Source organism: Asterias rubens, chromosome 17 (genome assembly GCF_902459465.1).
Source record: "Asterias rubens chromosome 17, eAstRub1.3, whole genome shotgun sequence".
NCBI lineage: Eukaryota > Metazoa > Echinodermata > Asteroidea > Forcipulatida > Asteriidae > Asterias > Asterias rubens.
In genome coordinates, this window is record NC_047078.1 from 10,031,023 (window position 1) to 10,051,175 (window position 20,153).

The window sequence follows — 20,153 nt, forward strand, 5'->3', positions numbered from 1 at the left end:
GTAGTTCTCTTCCATTGTTTAAAAACTTGCTTAAAACTCATTTATTTAAATCCTCTTACACTTAGCTCGTTACATGTCTTGACAGTAGATTATTCATTGTATAATTTATTTTGTATTATGTTCTACATTTCTTTTTTGTTGTATGTATTGTTTTTTTGTTCTGCGCCTCGGAATAGGGTCTTGTACACTAGATAGATGGCACATTATAAATGCATTATTATTATTATTATTGTAGTCACGAATCTATACTCTATAGAGTACATTCTCTGACCTAAATTATTATCCCCACTGATTATGTAGCAGTTTCAATTAATTGGATTTCTCTATAATAATAATACGTTTTTGGTGTACTTTGTCAAATGCCGTTGGACACATTGTACAACTATTTTTGCAAAACATAAAGGCATACTTTACAGTGCTTGCAACATTATCGAGTCAAATTTCGGTACGATCAAGTTAACAATACATTGTGCTACGGTTACTTAAAAAAAATATTACTGGAAAATGTTGCTGCAAGATAACATGTTTCAGCTGTGTTTTGCTGCACGTCATGTTTTCTTTCAGTTTTGGAAACGCAGTAATTTTCAAGCTGAACTACTCAGTTTGTTTTGTAACGAATCGACAGTTTAAGTGTAGGTTCGTAAAAAGAATCTACACTTTTATCAATAGAGTGACGTCACAGATATGGTTTACGTTCAAGTTATTTTCAATGATCTTCTATTTCGCACGACCAAGATCCACCAAGCAACTTGATCTGGTACGAGGTTCTTCATAGCTCCTTTTGGGAAATGAAGGTCTTATAAAACAACATTGGTGCCATTTGGACGACGTGTCTGTTGCCATGTTTGACTTGGCACTTCATTAAAAACCAATACAACACCTTATAACATCGTAAAGGTATTAAAGGCAGTGGACACTATTGGTAATTACTCAAAACACTTATTAGCGTAAGACTCTACTTGGTAAAGAGTAATGGGGAGAGGCTGGTAGTACAAAACATTGTGAGAAACGGCTCCCTCTGAAGTGGAGTAGTTTTCAAGAAAGAAGTAATTTTCCACGAATTTGATTTCGAGACCTCAGGTTTAGAAATTGAGGTCTCGAAATCAAGCCTGAATGCACACAACTTCGTGTGACAAGGGTGTTTTTTTTCTTTCATTATTATTTTGCAACTTCGACCACCGATTGAGCTCAAATTTTCACAGGTTTGTTATTTTATGCATATGTTGAGATACAGCAAGTGAGAAGACTCGTCTTTGACAATTACCAATAGTGTCCAGTGTCTTTAATTTTGCACTAAAGCGTAGCAAGGGTTCGTTGCTCCCAGGGGCCAATTTCATAGAGCTGCTTAAGCAAAAGAATTTGCTTAAGCACGAAAATAGCTTGCTTATTTTACACATGTTACAGACCAAAATTTCATGCCATATACATTGTTTGTGACTGGTATTTAGCTGTTGTTTACTTAGCATAACAGTTGAGTGGAGTTTTGGCCGGTAAATTAATTTTGCTAGGCAAGGATTTTTTTGCTTTAGCAAAATTTTGTGCTTAAACAGCTCTATGAAATTGGGCCCTGATGGGGCAAGGTAGGAATGCACCGCTTTGCTCGAATTGCGTTTGAGAATCTTAGCATCAACCACCTTAGACATTTTTCATGTTTTTTTCTCTCGGATCCCACCCCTTAATCTTTTCCCCTTTTTTTCTATCATGGATGTGTACATGTATTTGTTTGTACGTGTTCATGCCCCTGATGAAGTAGGTCCGGTTTGGATAGAAAGCTAAGGCCAACGACCCTACTCATTCGAACTGCCTCAAGCTACTGCGCAATCTCGGTGGTCTAGTTGGTAAGACACTGCTCTAGAATTGCAAGGGTCGTGGGTTCGAATCCCACCCGAGTAATATGCCTGTGATAGTTGTTCACAGGACTCGGGGAAAGTACTGAGTATACAGTGCTAACACACATAAGTGTATGGGTAAAAAACTATAATAAAAAATAAATAATAATAATACTACTACTAATAATAATAATTAATAATAATAATCTACTCATGTTATGTCTGAAAATGTACATGTACCTGTACTTCTTACACAAATGCCTTTTTAGCCATTGTTGTACATACATTACATTTGTGGCTACAACCACGTAAATTGAACTACATAAAACAAAAGGCACAATGCATGCTGCTATTTTGAACCATTAAACCATATGTAAATATTGATGGGTTTAAAGTATGTTTGGTCCACCAAACAATCCACAGGGAAACCGCATTACGTGTAAATGAGCTACGGAGTTGAGTTATTTTGAGATGGAAAATTGATGGTGGGGCTTTACACGTGAAGTCATGCGGTTTAAGGCCAGACACACAGACGAGACTTTGTGGTATAAAGCTATACGCCTCCTTCAGACAACCACCCCCTCGGGTCTCTAAAGAGGTAATTACCAGGTACAGAACTGCCATCAAAAGACGGGAAAAACACGGAAATGTACCCACGGGTTTGTGTCGGTTGACTTCAGTAAAAACAGGGTGCAACACACTGTACAGAGAATGTCACGTGTACTCATGAATAATTCATAAGCTTCAGTACAATTCTTTTTACAATTCCAATATAGGGGTTGAAAGAAAAAAAACCTGAGAACAAACTCACAACTGTTTTAGTTTTAAACGTTTCACCACCATACACTACAGTGGCTTTATTAGACTGGCTAAATAGTTCATAAAATTAAGAACTTTTTACGCAACTCGAAGGTGTTCTTACGCTACATACCAAGGGTTGAGTTGACAACAATAGAAGTCCACGAAATGTGGGGACTTAAAACACTATGGAGTCACACTTGTACACACAGTGTCATTAACAGTGTTGAGGAATGGGATAGGAGTAGCAGTGTGACGCTGAGGAAAAAAAAAAGTCCACGTAATGTATAGGGACTTGAAACACTAAACTATGTGGACTTACTCATGTCCACACAGTGTTATTGACAGTGTTGAGGAATAGGATAGGAGTAGGAGTGTGGGGTTGAGAACAAAAGAAGTCACAAATAATGTGGGGACTTGAAACACTATGTGGACTTTACAAACGTCCACCGAGTGTTTCTTACAGTGTTGTGGAATGGGATAGGAGTAGGAGTGTGGAGCTAGAAACAAAAGAAGTCAAACACGTGCATTTACGGACTTTAAACACTATGTGGACTTACGCACGTCCACACAGTGTTGTTTTTCTAGTGTTGAGGAATAGGATGAAGGAATGTGGTTCTGAGAAATTCAAAATAATGTACATGTATATAGGGACTTGAAACACTGTGTGGACTTACACGTGTCCACACAGTGTTATTTACAGGATTGACATATCACTATAGTGGGGTGTGGCACTGAGAACAAAAGAAGTCCACATAACGTAGGGACTAGAAACACTGTGTGGACTTAAACGTGTCCACACAGTGTTATTAACATGATTGACGTATCATTTTGGACATGAGTGGGGTGTGGCGCTGAGAACAAAAGAAGTCCACATAAAGAAACACTATGTGGACTTTTACACGTCCTACGCGTCCACATAGTCCACACAGTGACTGCAACAGAGAGCTTGTATGGGTTTCCAAAACAAGTGTAGGGCCCCTTTTCCTCAAAAACAAAATGGCTGCTTTTCACTGTACAAAACCACCCAGTCGTAATTATCCCCAACATCCCATCAAAATGAGATCGTAAATTACACAAACACTTAAAAAAAAAAACTCTAAACCACCTTCAAACAAACCCCCAATCACTCTGACAAATAACCATTGCTTCAAACAGAACCTTGCAAATTCTTAGCATGGTTTTTAAAAGACAAATTGACCGCTTTGATCTTTCTTCAAGATACCGTGTTCATAAAATTCCAGTACAAGTTGAAATCATTCCCAATTTACCTTCAAAATGAGATCGTAAATTACACTAATGCTCAAAAACAACACCACCCCCACCCCCACCCCCAAAAAAAATTAATAACAACTCTGACAATAATGCCTACCATTGCTTATAGTAGCAAATTCTTGTTGTGGTTAAAGACAAATTGACGACTATGATCTATCTTCAAGTGCCGTGTTCATAAAATAAAACAAGAAATCGTGTTATTTCTAGGTCAGCAGTATAAAGACAAAACCCCACTCATGTTTGGCTTCATTTCCAATCCGCAAACCGTTATTGGCAGTTAATCTTCTCTATATGCAAGCATTGAGGCAGGGAGTTGCATGCAATCAGTCGGGGGGGGGGGGGGGGGGGGGGGGAGCGCGACCAATTTTAGGCATCAAAGAATGTCAAATTACAGGGCCAAATCTGGTGATGTTTAGCTCGTTCCGGTCTATTTATTGAGTCTATGCTCTGCGTAAACTCAACTCTGCATCGCTTTTTGCCACTTCACTTGATAAACAACACATCTTGTGTTGATGAGAACATTCTTTTGAATCCTCTAATTTACAGTGAATGCACATCATTTGTGCAATTGGGTGGCGTTAGAGGCACAGGACACCTTAGGTTATACTGTCAAAGACCAGTGTTCTCACTTGGCGTATCCTTATACATTGGTATGCATCGAATAACAAATTGTGAAAATTTGCACTCAGATCGTCATAGAAGTTGCAAGAATGAGAAAAAAAACACCCTTATTGCACAGAATTAACTTGTGTGCTTTCAGATGCCCCCCCCCCAAAAAAAAAAAAAAAACATTCAAAACTTCAGGACAGAAGCCTTTTAATATTTTGAGATAAGAAATTAACTCTTGCTCCAAAAAGACCAGAGCAAGCCGTTTCTCACATCAACAACTCCAAACCAAGTAAGTTTTTATGTTAAAGCCCTTGGACCCTTTCGGTTCAGAAAAAAAAATAAAAGTTCACAGATTTACAAATAACTTACAGGGTTTACAGAAGGCAATGGTGGAAGACTTCTCTTGAAATATTATTCCATGAAATACTTTACTTTTTGAGAAAACAGCAAAACAATATAAATTCTCGTTAACGAGAATTACGGATTTTTGTTTAAACACATGCCATGACACGGCGAAACGCGCGGAAACAAAGGTGGGTTTTGCCGTTGTTTTCTCCCGACTCCGATGACCGATTGAGCCTAAATTTTCACAGGTTTGTTATTTGATATAGAAGTTGTGGTACACAAAGTGTGGGCTTTGGACAACACTGTTTACCGAAAGGGTCCAATGGCTTTAAGAACTATTTTGAGTAATAACCATTAGTGTCCGGTGCCTTTAAAACCACTCACATAAGACATGTTGCAAATATTATTAGCATTTAATATGGTTTCTTGTTTTAAAAGTCATGATTCTGTTTTCTGTTTCTCCATTTAACCAATTATTGTCATTTTTGTTTGTCTTGAAAGCAGCCTTAACCCTCTATAAAGACAGTTGCCATGTCATGCCCCACCAGCAGAAATGCTAATTAAACAAAACCGTAGACTGAAACTACTCAAAAGTAAAAAAAGATGGACATTACAACACAGCCATGCATTTATATTTAATTACAGATTATGTATAACAAGATTACGGTCTAGTAATGGCTAAAATGCACGTTAATTTGCCGTAACGGAGAAAACCATTGATCAGTTAATTTAAATTGCGCATCCCTGCGAACCAATGGTGAATTTGTCAGACAAAAGGGTCTTACAGAAATTAGAAATTGCGACGAAGTTCAAGCAGGGCCCAGTTTAATAGAGCTGCTTATAAAGACACTGGACACTATTGGTCGTTGTCAAAGACCAGTCTTCTAACTTTGTGTACTCAACATATATATAAAATAACATGCCTGTGAAATATTGAGCTCAATCCATCGTCGAAGTTGCGAGAATAATGAAAGAAAGAACACCCTTGTCCGGGAAGCTGTGTGCTTTCAGATGCTTGATTTCGAGACCCCAAAATCTAATTCTGAAATCTCGAAATCAAATACGTGGAAAGTTACTTGTTTCTCGAAAACTACGTCACTTCAGAGGGAGCCGTTTGTCACAATGTTTTATACTACCAACCTCTCCCCATTACTCGTTACCGAGTAAGGTTCTATGCTGGTAATTATTTTGAGTAATTACCAATAGTGTTCACTGCCCTTATAAGCACAAAAACAGCTAAAGCATCCCCGCGAACCAATGGTGAAGTTGTCAAACACTACTGCGGTAAAATAGAAATTGGGACACTAATTGTCAACCTCTACCATCGCAGGTACCCATTGATACCCCTGGCTGAAGAGAAACATTTTTAGTAAAGCATCTTGCCCAATGATACAAGTGCCATGACCGGGAATCGAACCCACACTCCGATGACTTAAAGTCACCTGAAAGTGATATTTTGTCAAAGTAAAGCTTTTGTCACTAATATATGTGTTTTGATGAGTGGAATGTAAATAAACAGTTAACTAAGGTTCTAAAAAATTAGTTATTATCTTATTTACAAATTTAAGAGTAGGCCCCGACCCGAGAGGGCGCTGTTCATGACGTCAATCAAGGTGTGATATTTGAAAAGAAAATGCTGCACAGTGCTTAAACAGACGTCGGACCGTACCACTAGGTACTATTGCTCTTGTGAGTCTGACCAGCCATGCAGACTGACCCCATCGCTAGTTGTTTTGATGCATCCAGCAGCAATACACTTGGTCGGCATTGCCGGAAAAATGCACAAACTCACGACTTGGACTTGGACTTGCATGTACTTTGCACGTGTGTGTTTACTCTACGCATCAAGGCAAAGTCTGTCTCGATTGAAGTCACAAAAGGGGTATGCGGAGTCAACCCCCGAACAGGTTTATTTATTTTTTAAACATATAAATCGTTCCAAACTATTACTAAAAATTTTCTTATTGTTACTAAACATACTCTTATGTTTGAAAAAATACAAATTCTATTTCCATGTGACTTTAACCACCAGAACTTTAAACTAAACGCTCTAAACCACTCGGCCATGACACACTACAATGCCTCAAAACCTCAGTAAGAATTCCAGCTGTGGTAAAATCAACATTCCAATCTTTATTCTCAATATTATAATATTCATATTCCATCAATCAAAATAGTAAACTCAATAAGCCATACTTGATTGGGGACAGACTTACAGACATACATTACCCCCATCCATTACCAAGGTTAACAACAGAATAATTGAGTTGAAAAAGGAACTACTGTATATGATTCGAGCGACCTATATTCGTACTTTTGTGGTAGTACTGTGGTAGGCAATTGAATGTCGAACTGAGTGACCGCTCGTTCCACATTTGGTGTTAAAGGAACACGTTGCCTTGGATCGGACGAGTTGGTCTATAAAAAGCGTTTGAAACCATTTGTTATGAAATGCATATGGTTAGAAAGATGTTTTAAAAGTAGAATATAATGATCCACACAAGTATCACTCAAAATTGCGCGGTTTTCATATTACGTCGCGAACTAACACGGTCGGCCATTTATGGGAGTCAAAAATTTGATTCCCATAAATGGCCGACCGTGTTAGTCGACGAGGTAAAAAGAAAACCACGCAATTTCAAGGCATAATTGTGTAGATCATTGTATTCTACTTTTACAACATCTTTCTACCCATATACATTTTATAACAAACGGTTACAGAACGCTTTTCAAAGACCAACTCGACCGATCCAAGCCAACGTGTTCCTTTAATCAGTATTACTGTACAACAATGGCATATGTACACAAATAAATGGCTTCTTATTAGCGAATTTTACTACAATCTACAACTAGGAATGGGTACTTACCTAAATACAGCTACGTCATTACGAATGGCCATGACGTCAGCCCTGGACACGGTATTCTCGGCCTCACCACCGCTGGATGACGAGTGGTCCAGGATGTAGCGCTCCGCGAGTAGCTTGGCGATTTTCTAGGTACAGAAAGTAGACAAGATAAACATAAATGCAATCAGTCAATCAATCAATCAGTCAACCAGTCAATCAGTCAATCAATCAATCAATCAATCAATCAATCAACCAATCAATCAATTAATCAATCAATCAGTCAATCAATCAATCAACCAATCAATCAATCAATCAATCAATCAATCAATCAACCAACCAATCAATCAATTAGTCAATCAATCAATCAATCAATCAATCAATCAATCAATCAATCAATCAATCAATCAATCAATCAACCAATCAATTAATCAATCAATCAGTCAATCAATCAATCAATCAATCATAAATAATTCGTATAGCGCCTAAATCAGAGGTTTGCTCAAAGGCGCTGAGGCACAGAAGAAATGAAAACATCATTGATGGTAGGCGTCCTGAAACAAGTGGGCTTTCAGAAGTGCCTTGAAATGTGTTGAAAGATGTTGTGTCCCTGATGTGATTTGACAGTGTTGAGTATTACGCCAAAAAATAGTTAGCATACTAACTTACTTGGTAACGAGTAATGGGGAGCTGTTGATAGTATACCACATTTTGATAATCGGCTCCCTCGGGAGAAACGTAGTTTTTGAGAGAGATGTTATTTCTCACTCAAGTATTAAAAGACTTCAAGCCTGGAAACATTGCTCTATGGTTTCCCTTTTTTCTCTCAAAATTGTTGCTGAAACTGCTACAGGTAAATTATGTTACATTCATCTCATTTGGCAGTGAGTAGGGATTCTTGTCATGACAACAACTTGATCTACAAAGAGTACCAAAACCCCTTAAAACTGTATGTTCAAACCATTTACCCGCGACATTTTAAACGCCTGCCCATGACAATAAAAACTTGCTGCCGGCCACACCTACAACTTCTTCCCGCCAATTTTCAAAATCTTCTACCCAATTCCTTATTGTCAGGAATCACACAATCAACCTGGGTCCAATTTCATAGCATTGCAAAAAGAATCTAATGTGTAACTGGTTTCTCACTATTTTCTCCTTACCCATCAGATGCCTGATCGATCGCAAACTTCTACAGGTGGGTCAGTTTATGTTTATAGTGCTTACAGTGCCAGCAACTGTTTTGTTGCCCAAAACCAATGGTGTGATGTTCCTTGAAGCAGCTATATGAAGTTTAGCCACAATCAGTGTTGTCACCAGAACTCGGAACCACTTTCACTTTAAAAGGTGTTTTAATAGACAAGAGGTGTTCTGTAGTTCGCAACATGCCATTGACCCATCAGCATCATCAATAATGACGTGCATGACTGGTGTTAAAAGCTATCAGTATACAACGCTCCCCTTGCGTACTTACAAATTACTTAAGACACTTAAAGTAGCGTCTCCATTTTGGCAATTTTCTTTTCCCAGACGGATTGTAACTGAGGATGCGTTGATGTCAAAGTAATACAATCCAAGCTTTTCAGAGCGTGTCATTAATTTGTTATAAAAGATAAGATGCATCAGTTTTTTTTTCGATGATTGTTGACCATTTTTTTTTCTCAGTGTCTTTACAGTCACAAATATGTGAACATTGTGCCTTGTCTTTTTTCAGGTTTTATATTTTTTTTAAATATTTTTTATTCTTCTATGTTTTCTAATTGAATAAGCCCGGTACTCGGTTTCAAAATAAAACAAGGCTACACACAACAAATAGTATATTTTTTAAACCCTTGATGACATTTATTTTATTTGTATGTCTTTAATAGATTTTAATCATTCAATTTCTTCCCTGGAAAAAAAAACAAATATCCAGGGTCGGTCGTATTTTTAGGGTAGGTCGGGTTAGCAAACATAACACTTTTGTTTTAATATGCCTAAGAGTCAAAATAACCGGCGGGGCTAAGCTAGCCTGATCCGAACCCAAAGCCAAATCCAGTTATTTCGAAAAGGGCCATAGATTACGTTCCTGAATGTTACTAATGACTTTGAGTATCCAGTGGTTTGCTGTCGAGACCATTCCCAGGGGGTGCTCCGGAGATACGTGCAAGTCACCTATGACATAATCATGTACGGCAGCTTCATAATGTGCATTGATGCGGGTTTTTGTTCGGCGCCAGCTTAAAGGGAAGGTACATGTTTGGTAATTACTAAAAACAAATATTAACTTAAAAACTGACTTGGTAACGAGCATTGGAGAGCTGCTGATAGTATAAAACATTGTGGGAAACAACTCCCTCTGAAGTAACAGAGTTTTTGAAAAAGAGGTAATTTCTCACTTAAATAATAAAAGACTTCTAGCTAGAAGTCTTTTATTCCTATCTTAAAGGACACAAATTCGTCCAACAAGGGTGTTTTTCTTTCATCATTTTCTCGCAACTTTGACGACCAATCGAGCTCATATTTTCACCGGTTTGTTATTTTATGCATATGTTGAGATACACCAAGTGAGAAGACTGGCTTTTGACAATTACCAATAGTGTCCAATGTCTTTAAGGCAGACTTATCTCTTCTGTTTTCTTCATCCTTCGAAAAAAACAATGAACATCAACAAACATTCTTTTTATAGATAGACGGTTTGTCCTTTGGCCTTGGCAGATTAAATCCACTTAGTCTTGAAGAAGATCCAAACAGTGCCTGAACCATTGTTACCGTGTTCCGTCCGTGTCTTTTCATGTGTAACTTTAAATAGCTATTTTGTATGTCTTCAACTATTTCAGGCCTATTCTTTGCATTGCTCTTTCTCATAGATACGTATGTACGTACACAAATTGTATCTATTTTATATTTATTTTATTGATATGAAAATGTATTGTGCCTAGGTCTCAGCAACACAGATATTCAACCATTTTATTACAACATTAGCCCTCACCTTCAAAAATTCAAATGACAAATTGTCTATAAGTAGTAAGTCGTGTTCGTTATGAAGTCATTGTTATTATTATCACATTGCCATGGAAACGCATCAATCGTCATGACTCCACATTGTCTAGCTGCCGCCACGAGAAATCAAAAACCACCTTAATTTATAAATTAAATATTTTTACGGACCTGCGCACCCTTTGTCTCTCACTTCATTGATAGCTAGCGACTTTCCTGTAAATGTTCCAACGCGTAGAAAAATTCATATAAATAACTCTATATAGCGCTGTGCGACACAACAAAGACTGCATGCTTTTTTTTAGTGGCAAGGCTTTGAGAAAAAGAAAATGTATTGTAGACTGACAAAATGGCAAGAAAGCACGCACCTTCACTTGGCACTAATTGCCAAATGGTTCAAAAAAGACGTGGCTTTACCCGACGGTTCGTAACGCTGTAACACCTAAAGGGTTGTCCTATTTAATTCCAAGTGCTAAGTACACTTCATGAGGTGTATTAAAACAGCTTTGAAATTGTGAAGCCTGCATACCTGTTTGATAAAGGACAACCACTTGACGCCATTAGTGGTAATATGAATGCTTGGTACCCACATAAACGGGTGTCATGTTGTCACTCTCTATTGCTAAAGTACATTGCAAGTAGGTGTTTTCTAACAGCTTTAAAGACACGCTAGCTCGGTTAGTTTGTCAAGTTTGTATACTTGTTTGATAAAGGACAACCACCTGCCGCCTTGGAAGTTAAAGTGACGTCATGAAGTCAAGGATTGATTGTAACGTGACAGCTTGATATCCCCACCAAGGGTGCCATTTGCCACTCCCTATTGCTAGTAAAGTACATTGTATGGAGGTGTATTCTAACAGCTTTCAAGACATGTCTAGCTAAGTCAATTTGGCAAGCCTGTAAAACTTGTTTGATAATGGACAATCAATTGCCACCTTGAAGTCAAAGTGACGTCATGAAGTCAAGGTGTGGTAACATAACTGCTCGATACCCCATAAGGGGGACATGATGCCACTCCTTTTACTCAAAAATAAAACGGGGTGTATTCTAACAGCTTTAAAGACACGTCTAGCTCGGTTAGTTTGACAAGCCCTTATACCTGTTTGATAAAGGACATCCAATGGCTGCCTCGAAGTCAAAGTGACGTCATGAAGTCAAGGAGTGACAAGATGAGCGATCGTATACCTCAAGGGACCATGTTGCCCCTCCCTTTTTAAAGCAAACCGAGCAGTTAAGCTTGCAAGTTTTTGTAAGAAATTTGCAGTGGCATTAGTTTTTACTATCTGCTTAAACATAAGTCACAAATGATTGTTGATCAGAATTGGCATACAAATCGCTTGCTCTGCCCAACCATGTCCAGCGAGTGGATTACCGATACGTTTAAATGACCTTTCCAGGACACAATCCTTTAATCTCTACCAGCCCATCTGGCATGGTGGGATTTGTTAACAAATTACATTGGTCAGCCATGCGATAATGATCTACATGTAGATCACATCTGGGATTTGCTGGTTTTGTGTTGTTTTAATTGAACATAGGCCCTACTGACAATACTAAAAGGGCATTGCGCATCTTTGGGAGAAAGGCCAGTATTTTTTCTTGGTGTATCGTAAATATGCTTAAAATAATTATTTTTACTCAATTTGGTCATCGAAGTTGCAGGGGAATAATGACAGAAAAAAAACCCTTGTTGCACAAACTCATGTGCTTTCAAATGCCTACAATTTATTTTGTTGGCCTGATAGTCTTTTGGTATTTGAGTGAGAAATTACCTCTTTCTCAAAAACTTCAGAAGGGAGACGTTTCTCACAATGTTTTATTCTGTCAACAGCTCTCCTTTGCTCGTAAATAAATTAGTTTTTATGCTAACAATTCTTTTGAATAATTACAAATAGTGTCCAGTGCCTTTGAAATATGAATGCTTACAAGTAGGCGGGCAATTTACTTGTCCTGTATGCACTGTCGTAGCACATCCCTCTGTTTACTCATTGCAAATTGGGATCAGTATTTTGGAATCGATATATTGAACACGAAACGATAGTTAAACTTCAGCTGGTGATTTCGCTTGTAATTACAGTGGAGATATGTGAAAGCAAATTATAGACTGGATGAAAGTAAATCTCTCATTCCACTAATTGCAAAGTTGGGATCAGTATTAAAGTCGTGATCACGGGTTCGTATTTTCAACTACAGTTTCCTTTGTACGATTGTTACTTCAATTCAAAATGAAACGTGAGTTTTGAGGAACACGTTTTCTGCAAAGTTTACCTCAGTTGAGTATGTAACCCTTTGCATACGACATCGTTTTAGCAAGGGTCCCTTGCTTAAATTTAGCCAGGTTGCGAAGCTGTACCTCATGTGGAAGGACAACAAAGTGTAGGATGTTGTTCAAATAGGACGGCAAATTTGAGATTTCATGAGAGGGACCTTGGACAGTCCAAATATTGCTGTCCTTACACAAGAAGTGCAATTTGTAAAACTTCACAACTATGCGGAAATCAAGCAAGGGAACACTGTTAAATTACTATCATGTGTTTCGTCACTCGCAAAGCTTTCATAACAAACCCCTCTAAATACTTATAATGTCCCTCAAATCTTCAGTATGAGCCACTCGATTAATAAGCCATGCGCAGTGGCGCGTGGAGTGGCTCAAATGGAGATCATGAAGCCCCCCGCTGACTGAACATTTATCGCGTCTAGTTATCAGCACCTTAGGGGGTCAATGTGGTAAACAGACCATTTTAAACCAGTAAAGCGTGTACAGTCGCCTAAAAAATAACATGAAAATATTATAATTTGTCCATAAAGGCAGGGTTTACCTTTGGTAATTGTCAAACAAAACAAAGTATCCTCACTTGGTGTATCAGAACATACCGCATAACACAACAAACTTGTGTAAATAATAATTTGGCAGGGCTAATCGTCCTTACTCGCAGCTAGAGCTGAATTGTGAAGGACGCGGCTACAACGTGTTAGAGAAGCAGGCATGCAAGGGCGCATTCAGCTGCCAGCCACATCAACCCAGTATGATCATGGAGCACAGCTAAGATCGAAAGTGTTTGATTTTTTTCATGAGGGAGGAATACCGGATAGACTGGGAAAACCTTGTGGCACAGCAGAGAACCACCGCACAACTCAACTCACATTATGGCCCCGACCGGGAATCGAACCGGGGTCACCTTGGTGAGAGGCGAGCGTTTTACGCACAAGCCAACCGTGCCACCGTGTAAATGTAGGCCATCTGGCAAGGGTGTTAGAAAATAACTTAAGAAAAACACAGTTTTTGAATGAATGCTTTCATAGATGCCTGAGAAAGGATTCGTGTGTGGAAGCAACCAATCATGGGATGGATTTTGTTTAAATTTGAAATTTCCAGAAAGATTTTATCTGGTCACATGGCCAAGCAAAAAGTGGACAAGCAAAGAGTGGTATTTAAAGCCATTATACACTTTCGGATCAGATTTACAAATAACTTACAGGGTTTACAGAAGGCAATGGTAAAAGACTTCTCTTGAAATATTAGTCCATGAAATGCTTTACTTTTGGAGAAAACATTAAAACAATTATCAATTCTCGACATCGAGAATTACGGATTTATAGTAAACACATGTCATGACACGGCGAAACGTGCGAGTTAAAGGTGGGTTTTCCCGTTATTTTCTCCCGACTCCGATGCCCAATTGAGCCTAAGGTTTGTTATTTTATATATAAGTTGTGATACACGAAGTGTTGGCCTTTGGACAATACTGTTTACCGAAAGTGTCCAATGGCTTATAAGTGCCTTGCTCAAGTGGCATGACCGAGACTCGAGCCCACACTCTCGTAGCTGCTGACCAAACCAGAGCTTTGGTTCGGGAAACTATAGCGGTAGGCAAAGATATTAAAGGCACTAGACACTATTGGTTATTACTCAAAATAATTGTTAACAAAACAATATTCCTTTGTAATCGCAATGGACAGCTTTTGATAGTATAAAACATTGTGAGAAACGGCTTCCTCTGAAGTAAGTACATTTTGAGAAAGAGGTATTTTCTCACTCAACTACTTAAGGCCCGAAGCCTTTAGACTCTGAAAGCACACACATTAATTTGTGCAACAAGGGTGTTTTTCTTTCATTATTCTCTCGCAAACTCGATGACAAAATTGACCCAAAACTTTCACTGGTTTGTTATTTTATGCATTAATATGTCGGGACACCAAGTGAGAATACTGGTCTTTAACCATTACAAAAGGTGTCCAGTGCCTTTAAGATGTTAACTGACGTTGAGGAGCGGTACATTTCTCGATTGATTAATTCTTGGCCCTGTAGTGTTATAAAGGGGATCCAGAACCGATGTTGAAAGAAAATTAATCGAGTTGAAAGAGAGATGTCAAATATGTCCAATCTTTTCATCAACCTTCAAAGTGAAAGCTAATTACAGTACCGCCTGAAATAATAAATTGAGACCGTGCTAGGGAGAGAAAGGACAACTTTGATTTTCTTTTCCATAACAAAAAGTGCTTACATTGCCAGCAACTTTTTTGTTAGCAAAATCCAATTCTGTATTGTTCCTTTAAAGCCACTAGACACTTTTGGTAAGACCAGTCTTCTCGCTTGGTGTATCTCAACATATGCATAAATTAACAAACCTGTGATAATTTGATCTCAATTGGTCGTCGAAGTTGCGAAAGAATAATGGAAGAAAAAACACCCTTGTCGCTTTCAGTTGCTTGAATTCCAGATCTCAGCTGAGAGGTCTCAAATTCAGTTCAAATATTTTAGTGAGAAATTACCTCTCTCTCTCAAGAACTACTTTACTTCAGAGTGAGCTGTTTCTCATAATGTGTTATACTATCAACAGCTCTCCATTGCTCGTCACCAAGTAAGTTTTTAGGTTTGTTTTGAGTAATATTACCAATAGTGTCCAGTGCCTTTAAGTTCCAATCCCCCAATGATGTACAACCTGAACTGAATTATTCTCAACATTCATGTGAGCGGATGAGCGAGCACTATGCCACCTAGGTATCCAGCCGTTGATTGACTCAGTTCCTTGGGGGAGGAAGAAAGCTGAGGAAAGTAATTTGTCAGTGTGCAAAGAGAAACGGTTCCGGAAACTTCTCTCAATTAAAGTCAAACGGGAAGGGTGTAAAGGATATAAGCTTGAATACATTCATGTTATTTGAGTTTCTGGAGCAGCCACCTGTGACTGCCCAGGAAAAAAAATCCCATTGAGTCCCATTGATATTTTGAATGGGATTCAATGGGATCCCATTGTTTTAATGGGATTCAATGGGGTTCAATGGGATCCCTGGTCCCTTCGACATCCATGATGGTTTAAGTATTACAGCTATGGTTAGAACTCTTACTTAAAGACACTGCACTATAGGTAATAACTTAAAATTATTGTTAGCAAAAATAATTACTTGTTAACGATCAATGGAAAGCTCTTGATAGTACAAAACATTGAGAGAAACGGCCCCCTCTGAAGTAACGTTGATTTCGAGACCTCGGAATTTGATTTTGAGTCTCAAAATCAAGAATCTGAAAGCACAGAACTTGTGTTCTTCGATTATTCTCTCGCAACTTCGACGACCAATCGAGCTCAAATGTTCACAGGTTTGTTATTTTATGCATGTATGTTGAGATATACCATGGTTAGAAGACTGGTCTTTGACAATTACCAATAGTGTCCAGTGTCTTTAATGAAACCATCTCTTCTGTTATTTCATAATCTTGTCATGATTATGTGGAAAATGGAGTAAAGTAACGTTAAGAGCATTCTTTGGCCCTTTTCGAAACCACAGCTTATGTAATGGGGCGAGATTGATAGTATAAAACATTGTGAGAAACGGCTCCCTCTGAAGTGGAGTAGTTTTTGAGAAAAAAAAGTAATTTTCCACGAATTTGATTTCGAGACCTCAGATTTAGAACTTGAGGTCTCGAAATCAAGCGTCTGAAAGCACACAACTCCGTGTGACGAGGGTGTTTTTTCTTTCATTATAATCTCGCAACTTCGACGACCGATTGAGTTCAAATTTTCACAGGTTTGTTGTTTTGCTTGAGATATACCAAGTGAGAAGTCTGGTCTTTGACAATTACCAGTAGTGTCCATAGTCTTCAAAGGGTTTGGGTACTTTTCACACGACACAAAACACAATGTTTAAATATGTACAAATATATACAGGGTTTGAAGATAATGATGGTAGAAAGCTTCCCTTGCTGAGGTACGGTAGTTTTTTTAGAAATGAGTAAAGCAAAGTCACAAAAATACTGTTCGTCTCGGGAGACAAACATTATAAGCATGTGAAACGGATTTACGAGACTCTCCTGAAAACATTGACCTGTAACTTTCACTTTTTTTCTTCTAAAATAACTTGATGACTAATGAGGCTAAAGCTCTCCGGTAGATTATATGACAAACAATAATTATCTTCATTTACAGTAAGTATAAATTAATGTCATGGTTATAAACTTGATATCGAAAAAGTATCGAATCCCTTTAAGCGTAAATCTTAATAAATTTGTCATCGGAAAGACACGGGAAATTAAAGTGACATTCATTTCGTGTTATTTTGAAATTATAGTCTAACACTTCCCTTTCACCTTTTACAAGTTTGTTAAGAAATTGTAATTGTTTTTGTCACTGAATAATTAAAATGTGAACGGGGTGGTTGTTTCTGTGAGGTGGGGGAATGTAATCTCAGGGTAATAATGTCTGTCTACTAAGACAGACAGTGGTGCCTTAAAGGGAAGGTACACGTTTGGTAATTACTCAAAATAATTATCAGCATAAAACCTCACTTGGTAGGGAGTAATGGGGAGAGGTGGATAGTATACAACATTGTGAGAAACGGCTCCCTCTGAAGTGACATAGTTTTCGAGAAAGAAGTAATTTACCACGAATTTGATTTCGAGACCTCATCATACTTAGAATCTGAGGTCTCGAAATCAAGCATCTGAAAGCACACAACTTCGTGTGACAAGGGTGTTTTTTCTTTCATAGTTATCTCGCAACTCCGGCGACCAATCGAGCTTAAATTTTCACAGGTTTGTTATTTTATGCATATGTTGAGATCCACCAAGTGAGAAGACTGGTCTTTGACAATTACCAATAGTGTCCAGTGTCTTTAAAGTTTCTATATTATATAAACCAATAAGTGAACTCACCCACCGAAGCTTGCAAGCCTGAATAAACCTGGGCCCTATTTGCACACAAATTGTTTAGCATGAAAACAGGATTATAAAAAACAGGATTACCAACCAAATTTCCACTTGATTTTCAGGATAGGCAAACAACAGGCAAACATTTCATGCTAAGCAAGTTGTTGTGCTTAGCAGCTCTATGTGAACCAGAAACACTGGCAGAAGTGTTTTTAGTTTTTCCAAAACCTTTAGGTTGGGGCCTGATTTTTTAATCGATAATTACGAAAAATTCAGAAGTGTATACACATATCAAAATTACATTGAAATGGTGAACAAGTGCATTATAAACAAGTTACAATACCATTTCCGTTGAAAACATTCCGCTCAGGTAGCTGTTTAAATTTTAAAATTCTTACAATTCAAAAATGTCTTTATATTAGACCTAATCTGACAGTGTGCCTATTTACTTAGTGTATTGTTTAAATTTCCAGTTGCCTGGGTTAATTTAGGCTTATTTGTTGGCTTAATTAAGTTTTATAATTTGGTTTCATCTATACTGGTTGCTCATGACTACCGTTTATTTACACAAGAGAAGCTGGGAGAGTTTTCCTGTCCCCCCTTCTAACCAAATCACTAACCCCTGTCCATTGATAACCCCTCTATGAAGTGTTGTGTGGTCCAACTTTAGGATATCAAGGTATATCATGAGCTGTGCAGTGTGTACGAGCCTAGCTATATGGTACGAGGTTGTAAAGACAATAGGGATATAATAACAATAATAATACACAACGTTTATTAGGCACTTAATACGGTTTGTGTCTAAAGTGCACATTCAGTATTTTCCTGCAAGGTTTATGGGACTTCGTTTGAACTATGAAACCTACCCCTTTTACAATGCACAGTGTAATTGGTTTACAAGGTGCTGTGATGCAGCCAATCAAACCAGGAACACAGTGGCGGTCCTCATCTCTTTGTCGATAGAGTGCGCTTGGTCCTTTATGTGCGTTACACAACACACGGGACCAACAGCTACGCAGCATCATTATTAAGCGCCTTGCTTAAGGACACACGTTTCACGGCTGGGCATTCGAATCCACACTCTGCTGATCAGAAACACCAGAGCCCGAGTCTGGTGCTCTTGACCAGCAGGCCACGACACGTCACAATTACAACATGCAAAGACGTCGTCAGCGGCCGCCATAGCATTATTTAATGGGATTTGCGTTCAGCAATTGTCTCAGTTACTGAAGTATTGGATACTAAATTATATATAATTTGAGAAGTGGATGGTCATATAGCGGTCATCGGGTTAATGGCCAGGCTTTCCGCTCAACTAAAGACCTTCGTTGTACAAAACAGAACATCTGGCGGTCTTACGATTTTAATTGCAAAATTAAAGTTTCATAGACCAAGTCCAAATAACTTATCGCTTAAAATGCTCTATCATATGAAATCATATCTTCGTTGGAATAATTGTAAAGGTTTGTAATGATTACACTTTTAAAACTGAAGGTTCAGAATTGACATTGGAGTCCTGATTCCAAGAGGCCTGAACCAGTTTTGGGGTCTGGATGACCCAGTTTTGTGGTTTGGGTGACCCAGTTTTATGTTCCAGTGGACCCAGTTTTGAGTCTTGGTGGCCCAGTTTTGAGTCTTGGTGGCCCAGTTTTGTGGTCTTGGTGACCCAGTTTTGTGGTCAAGATGACCCAGGTTTGTAGTCTGGAGAATCCAGTTTTGGGGTCAAGGTGACCCAGTTTGGTGGTCAGGGTGACCCATTTTTAGGGCCTTGGTGACCCAGTTTTGTGGTCAGGGTGACCCAGTTTGTGGTCTGAGTGACCCAGTTTTGGGGTCTAGGTGACCAGTTTTGGGGTCTGTGTGACCCAGTTTTAAGGTCTGGGTAACCCAGTTTAGGGTCTTGCTGACCCAGTTTTGTGGTCAGGGTGACCCAGTTTTGTGGTCTGGAACCCAGTCTGGTTGACAAATAAATGGGTTACACTGACGCAGAATCCGAGCGACATCCTATTTTTAAACCACTTTCCTGGTCTTCCTTATAATAATAATAATAATAATAATAAACATTTATATAGCGCCAAATCCATTAAAAATGCTCCCAGGCGCTTTACAACAACAAAACATTTTAACCACAAAAACTAAATAATTAAAAGATCCAAAAATAAAATCCATAAAGTATGATCATAAAACAATAAAGATACATGTACAAGTAAAAAGATGAATATAATCAATTAAACACATTGAGTAAAAGCCACCGAAATTGTTTGATCCAGTAAAAAACACAAACAATAATTATGATAATAACAATTAAAAAAAAACCGCAACAATAATATGAAGCAG

General features: G+C 38.3%; 1 protein-coding gene across 2 annotated transcripts in view; it reads right to left on the bottom strand.

Moving 5' to 3' along the window:
- LOC117301379 (short transient receptor potential channel 5-like) overlaps positions 1-20,153 on the bottom strand; it is an 81,154-nt gene that overhangs the window by 5,368 nt on the left and 55,633 nt on the right. For both annotated transcript variants that reach the window (XM_033785325.1, XM_033785326.1), the window contains one exon: positions 7,724-7,848. In XM_033785325.1, the coding sequence (XP_033641216.1) occupies positions 7,724-7,848 (125 nt within the window). The remainder of the gene's footprint in view (positions 1-7,723; positions 7,849-20,153) is intronic.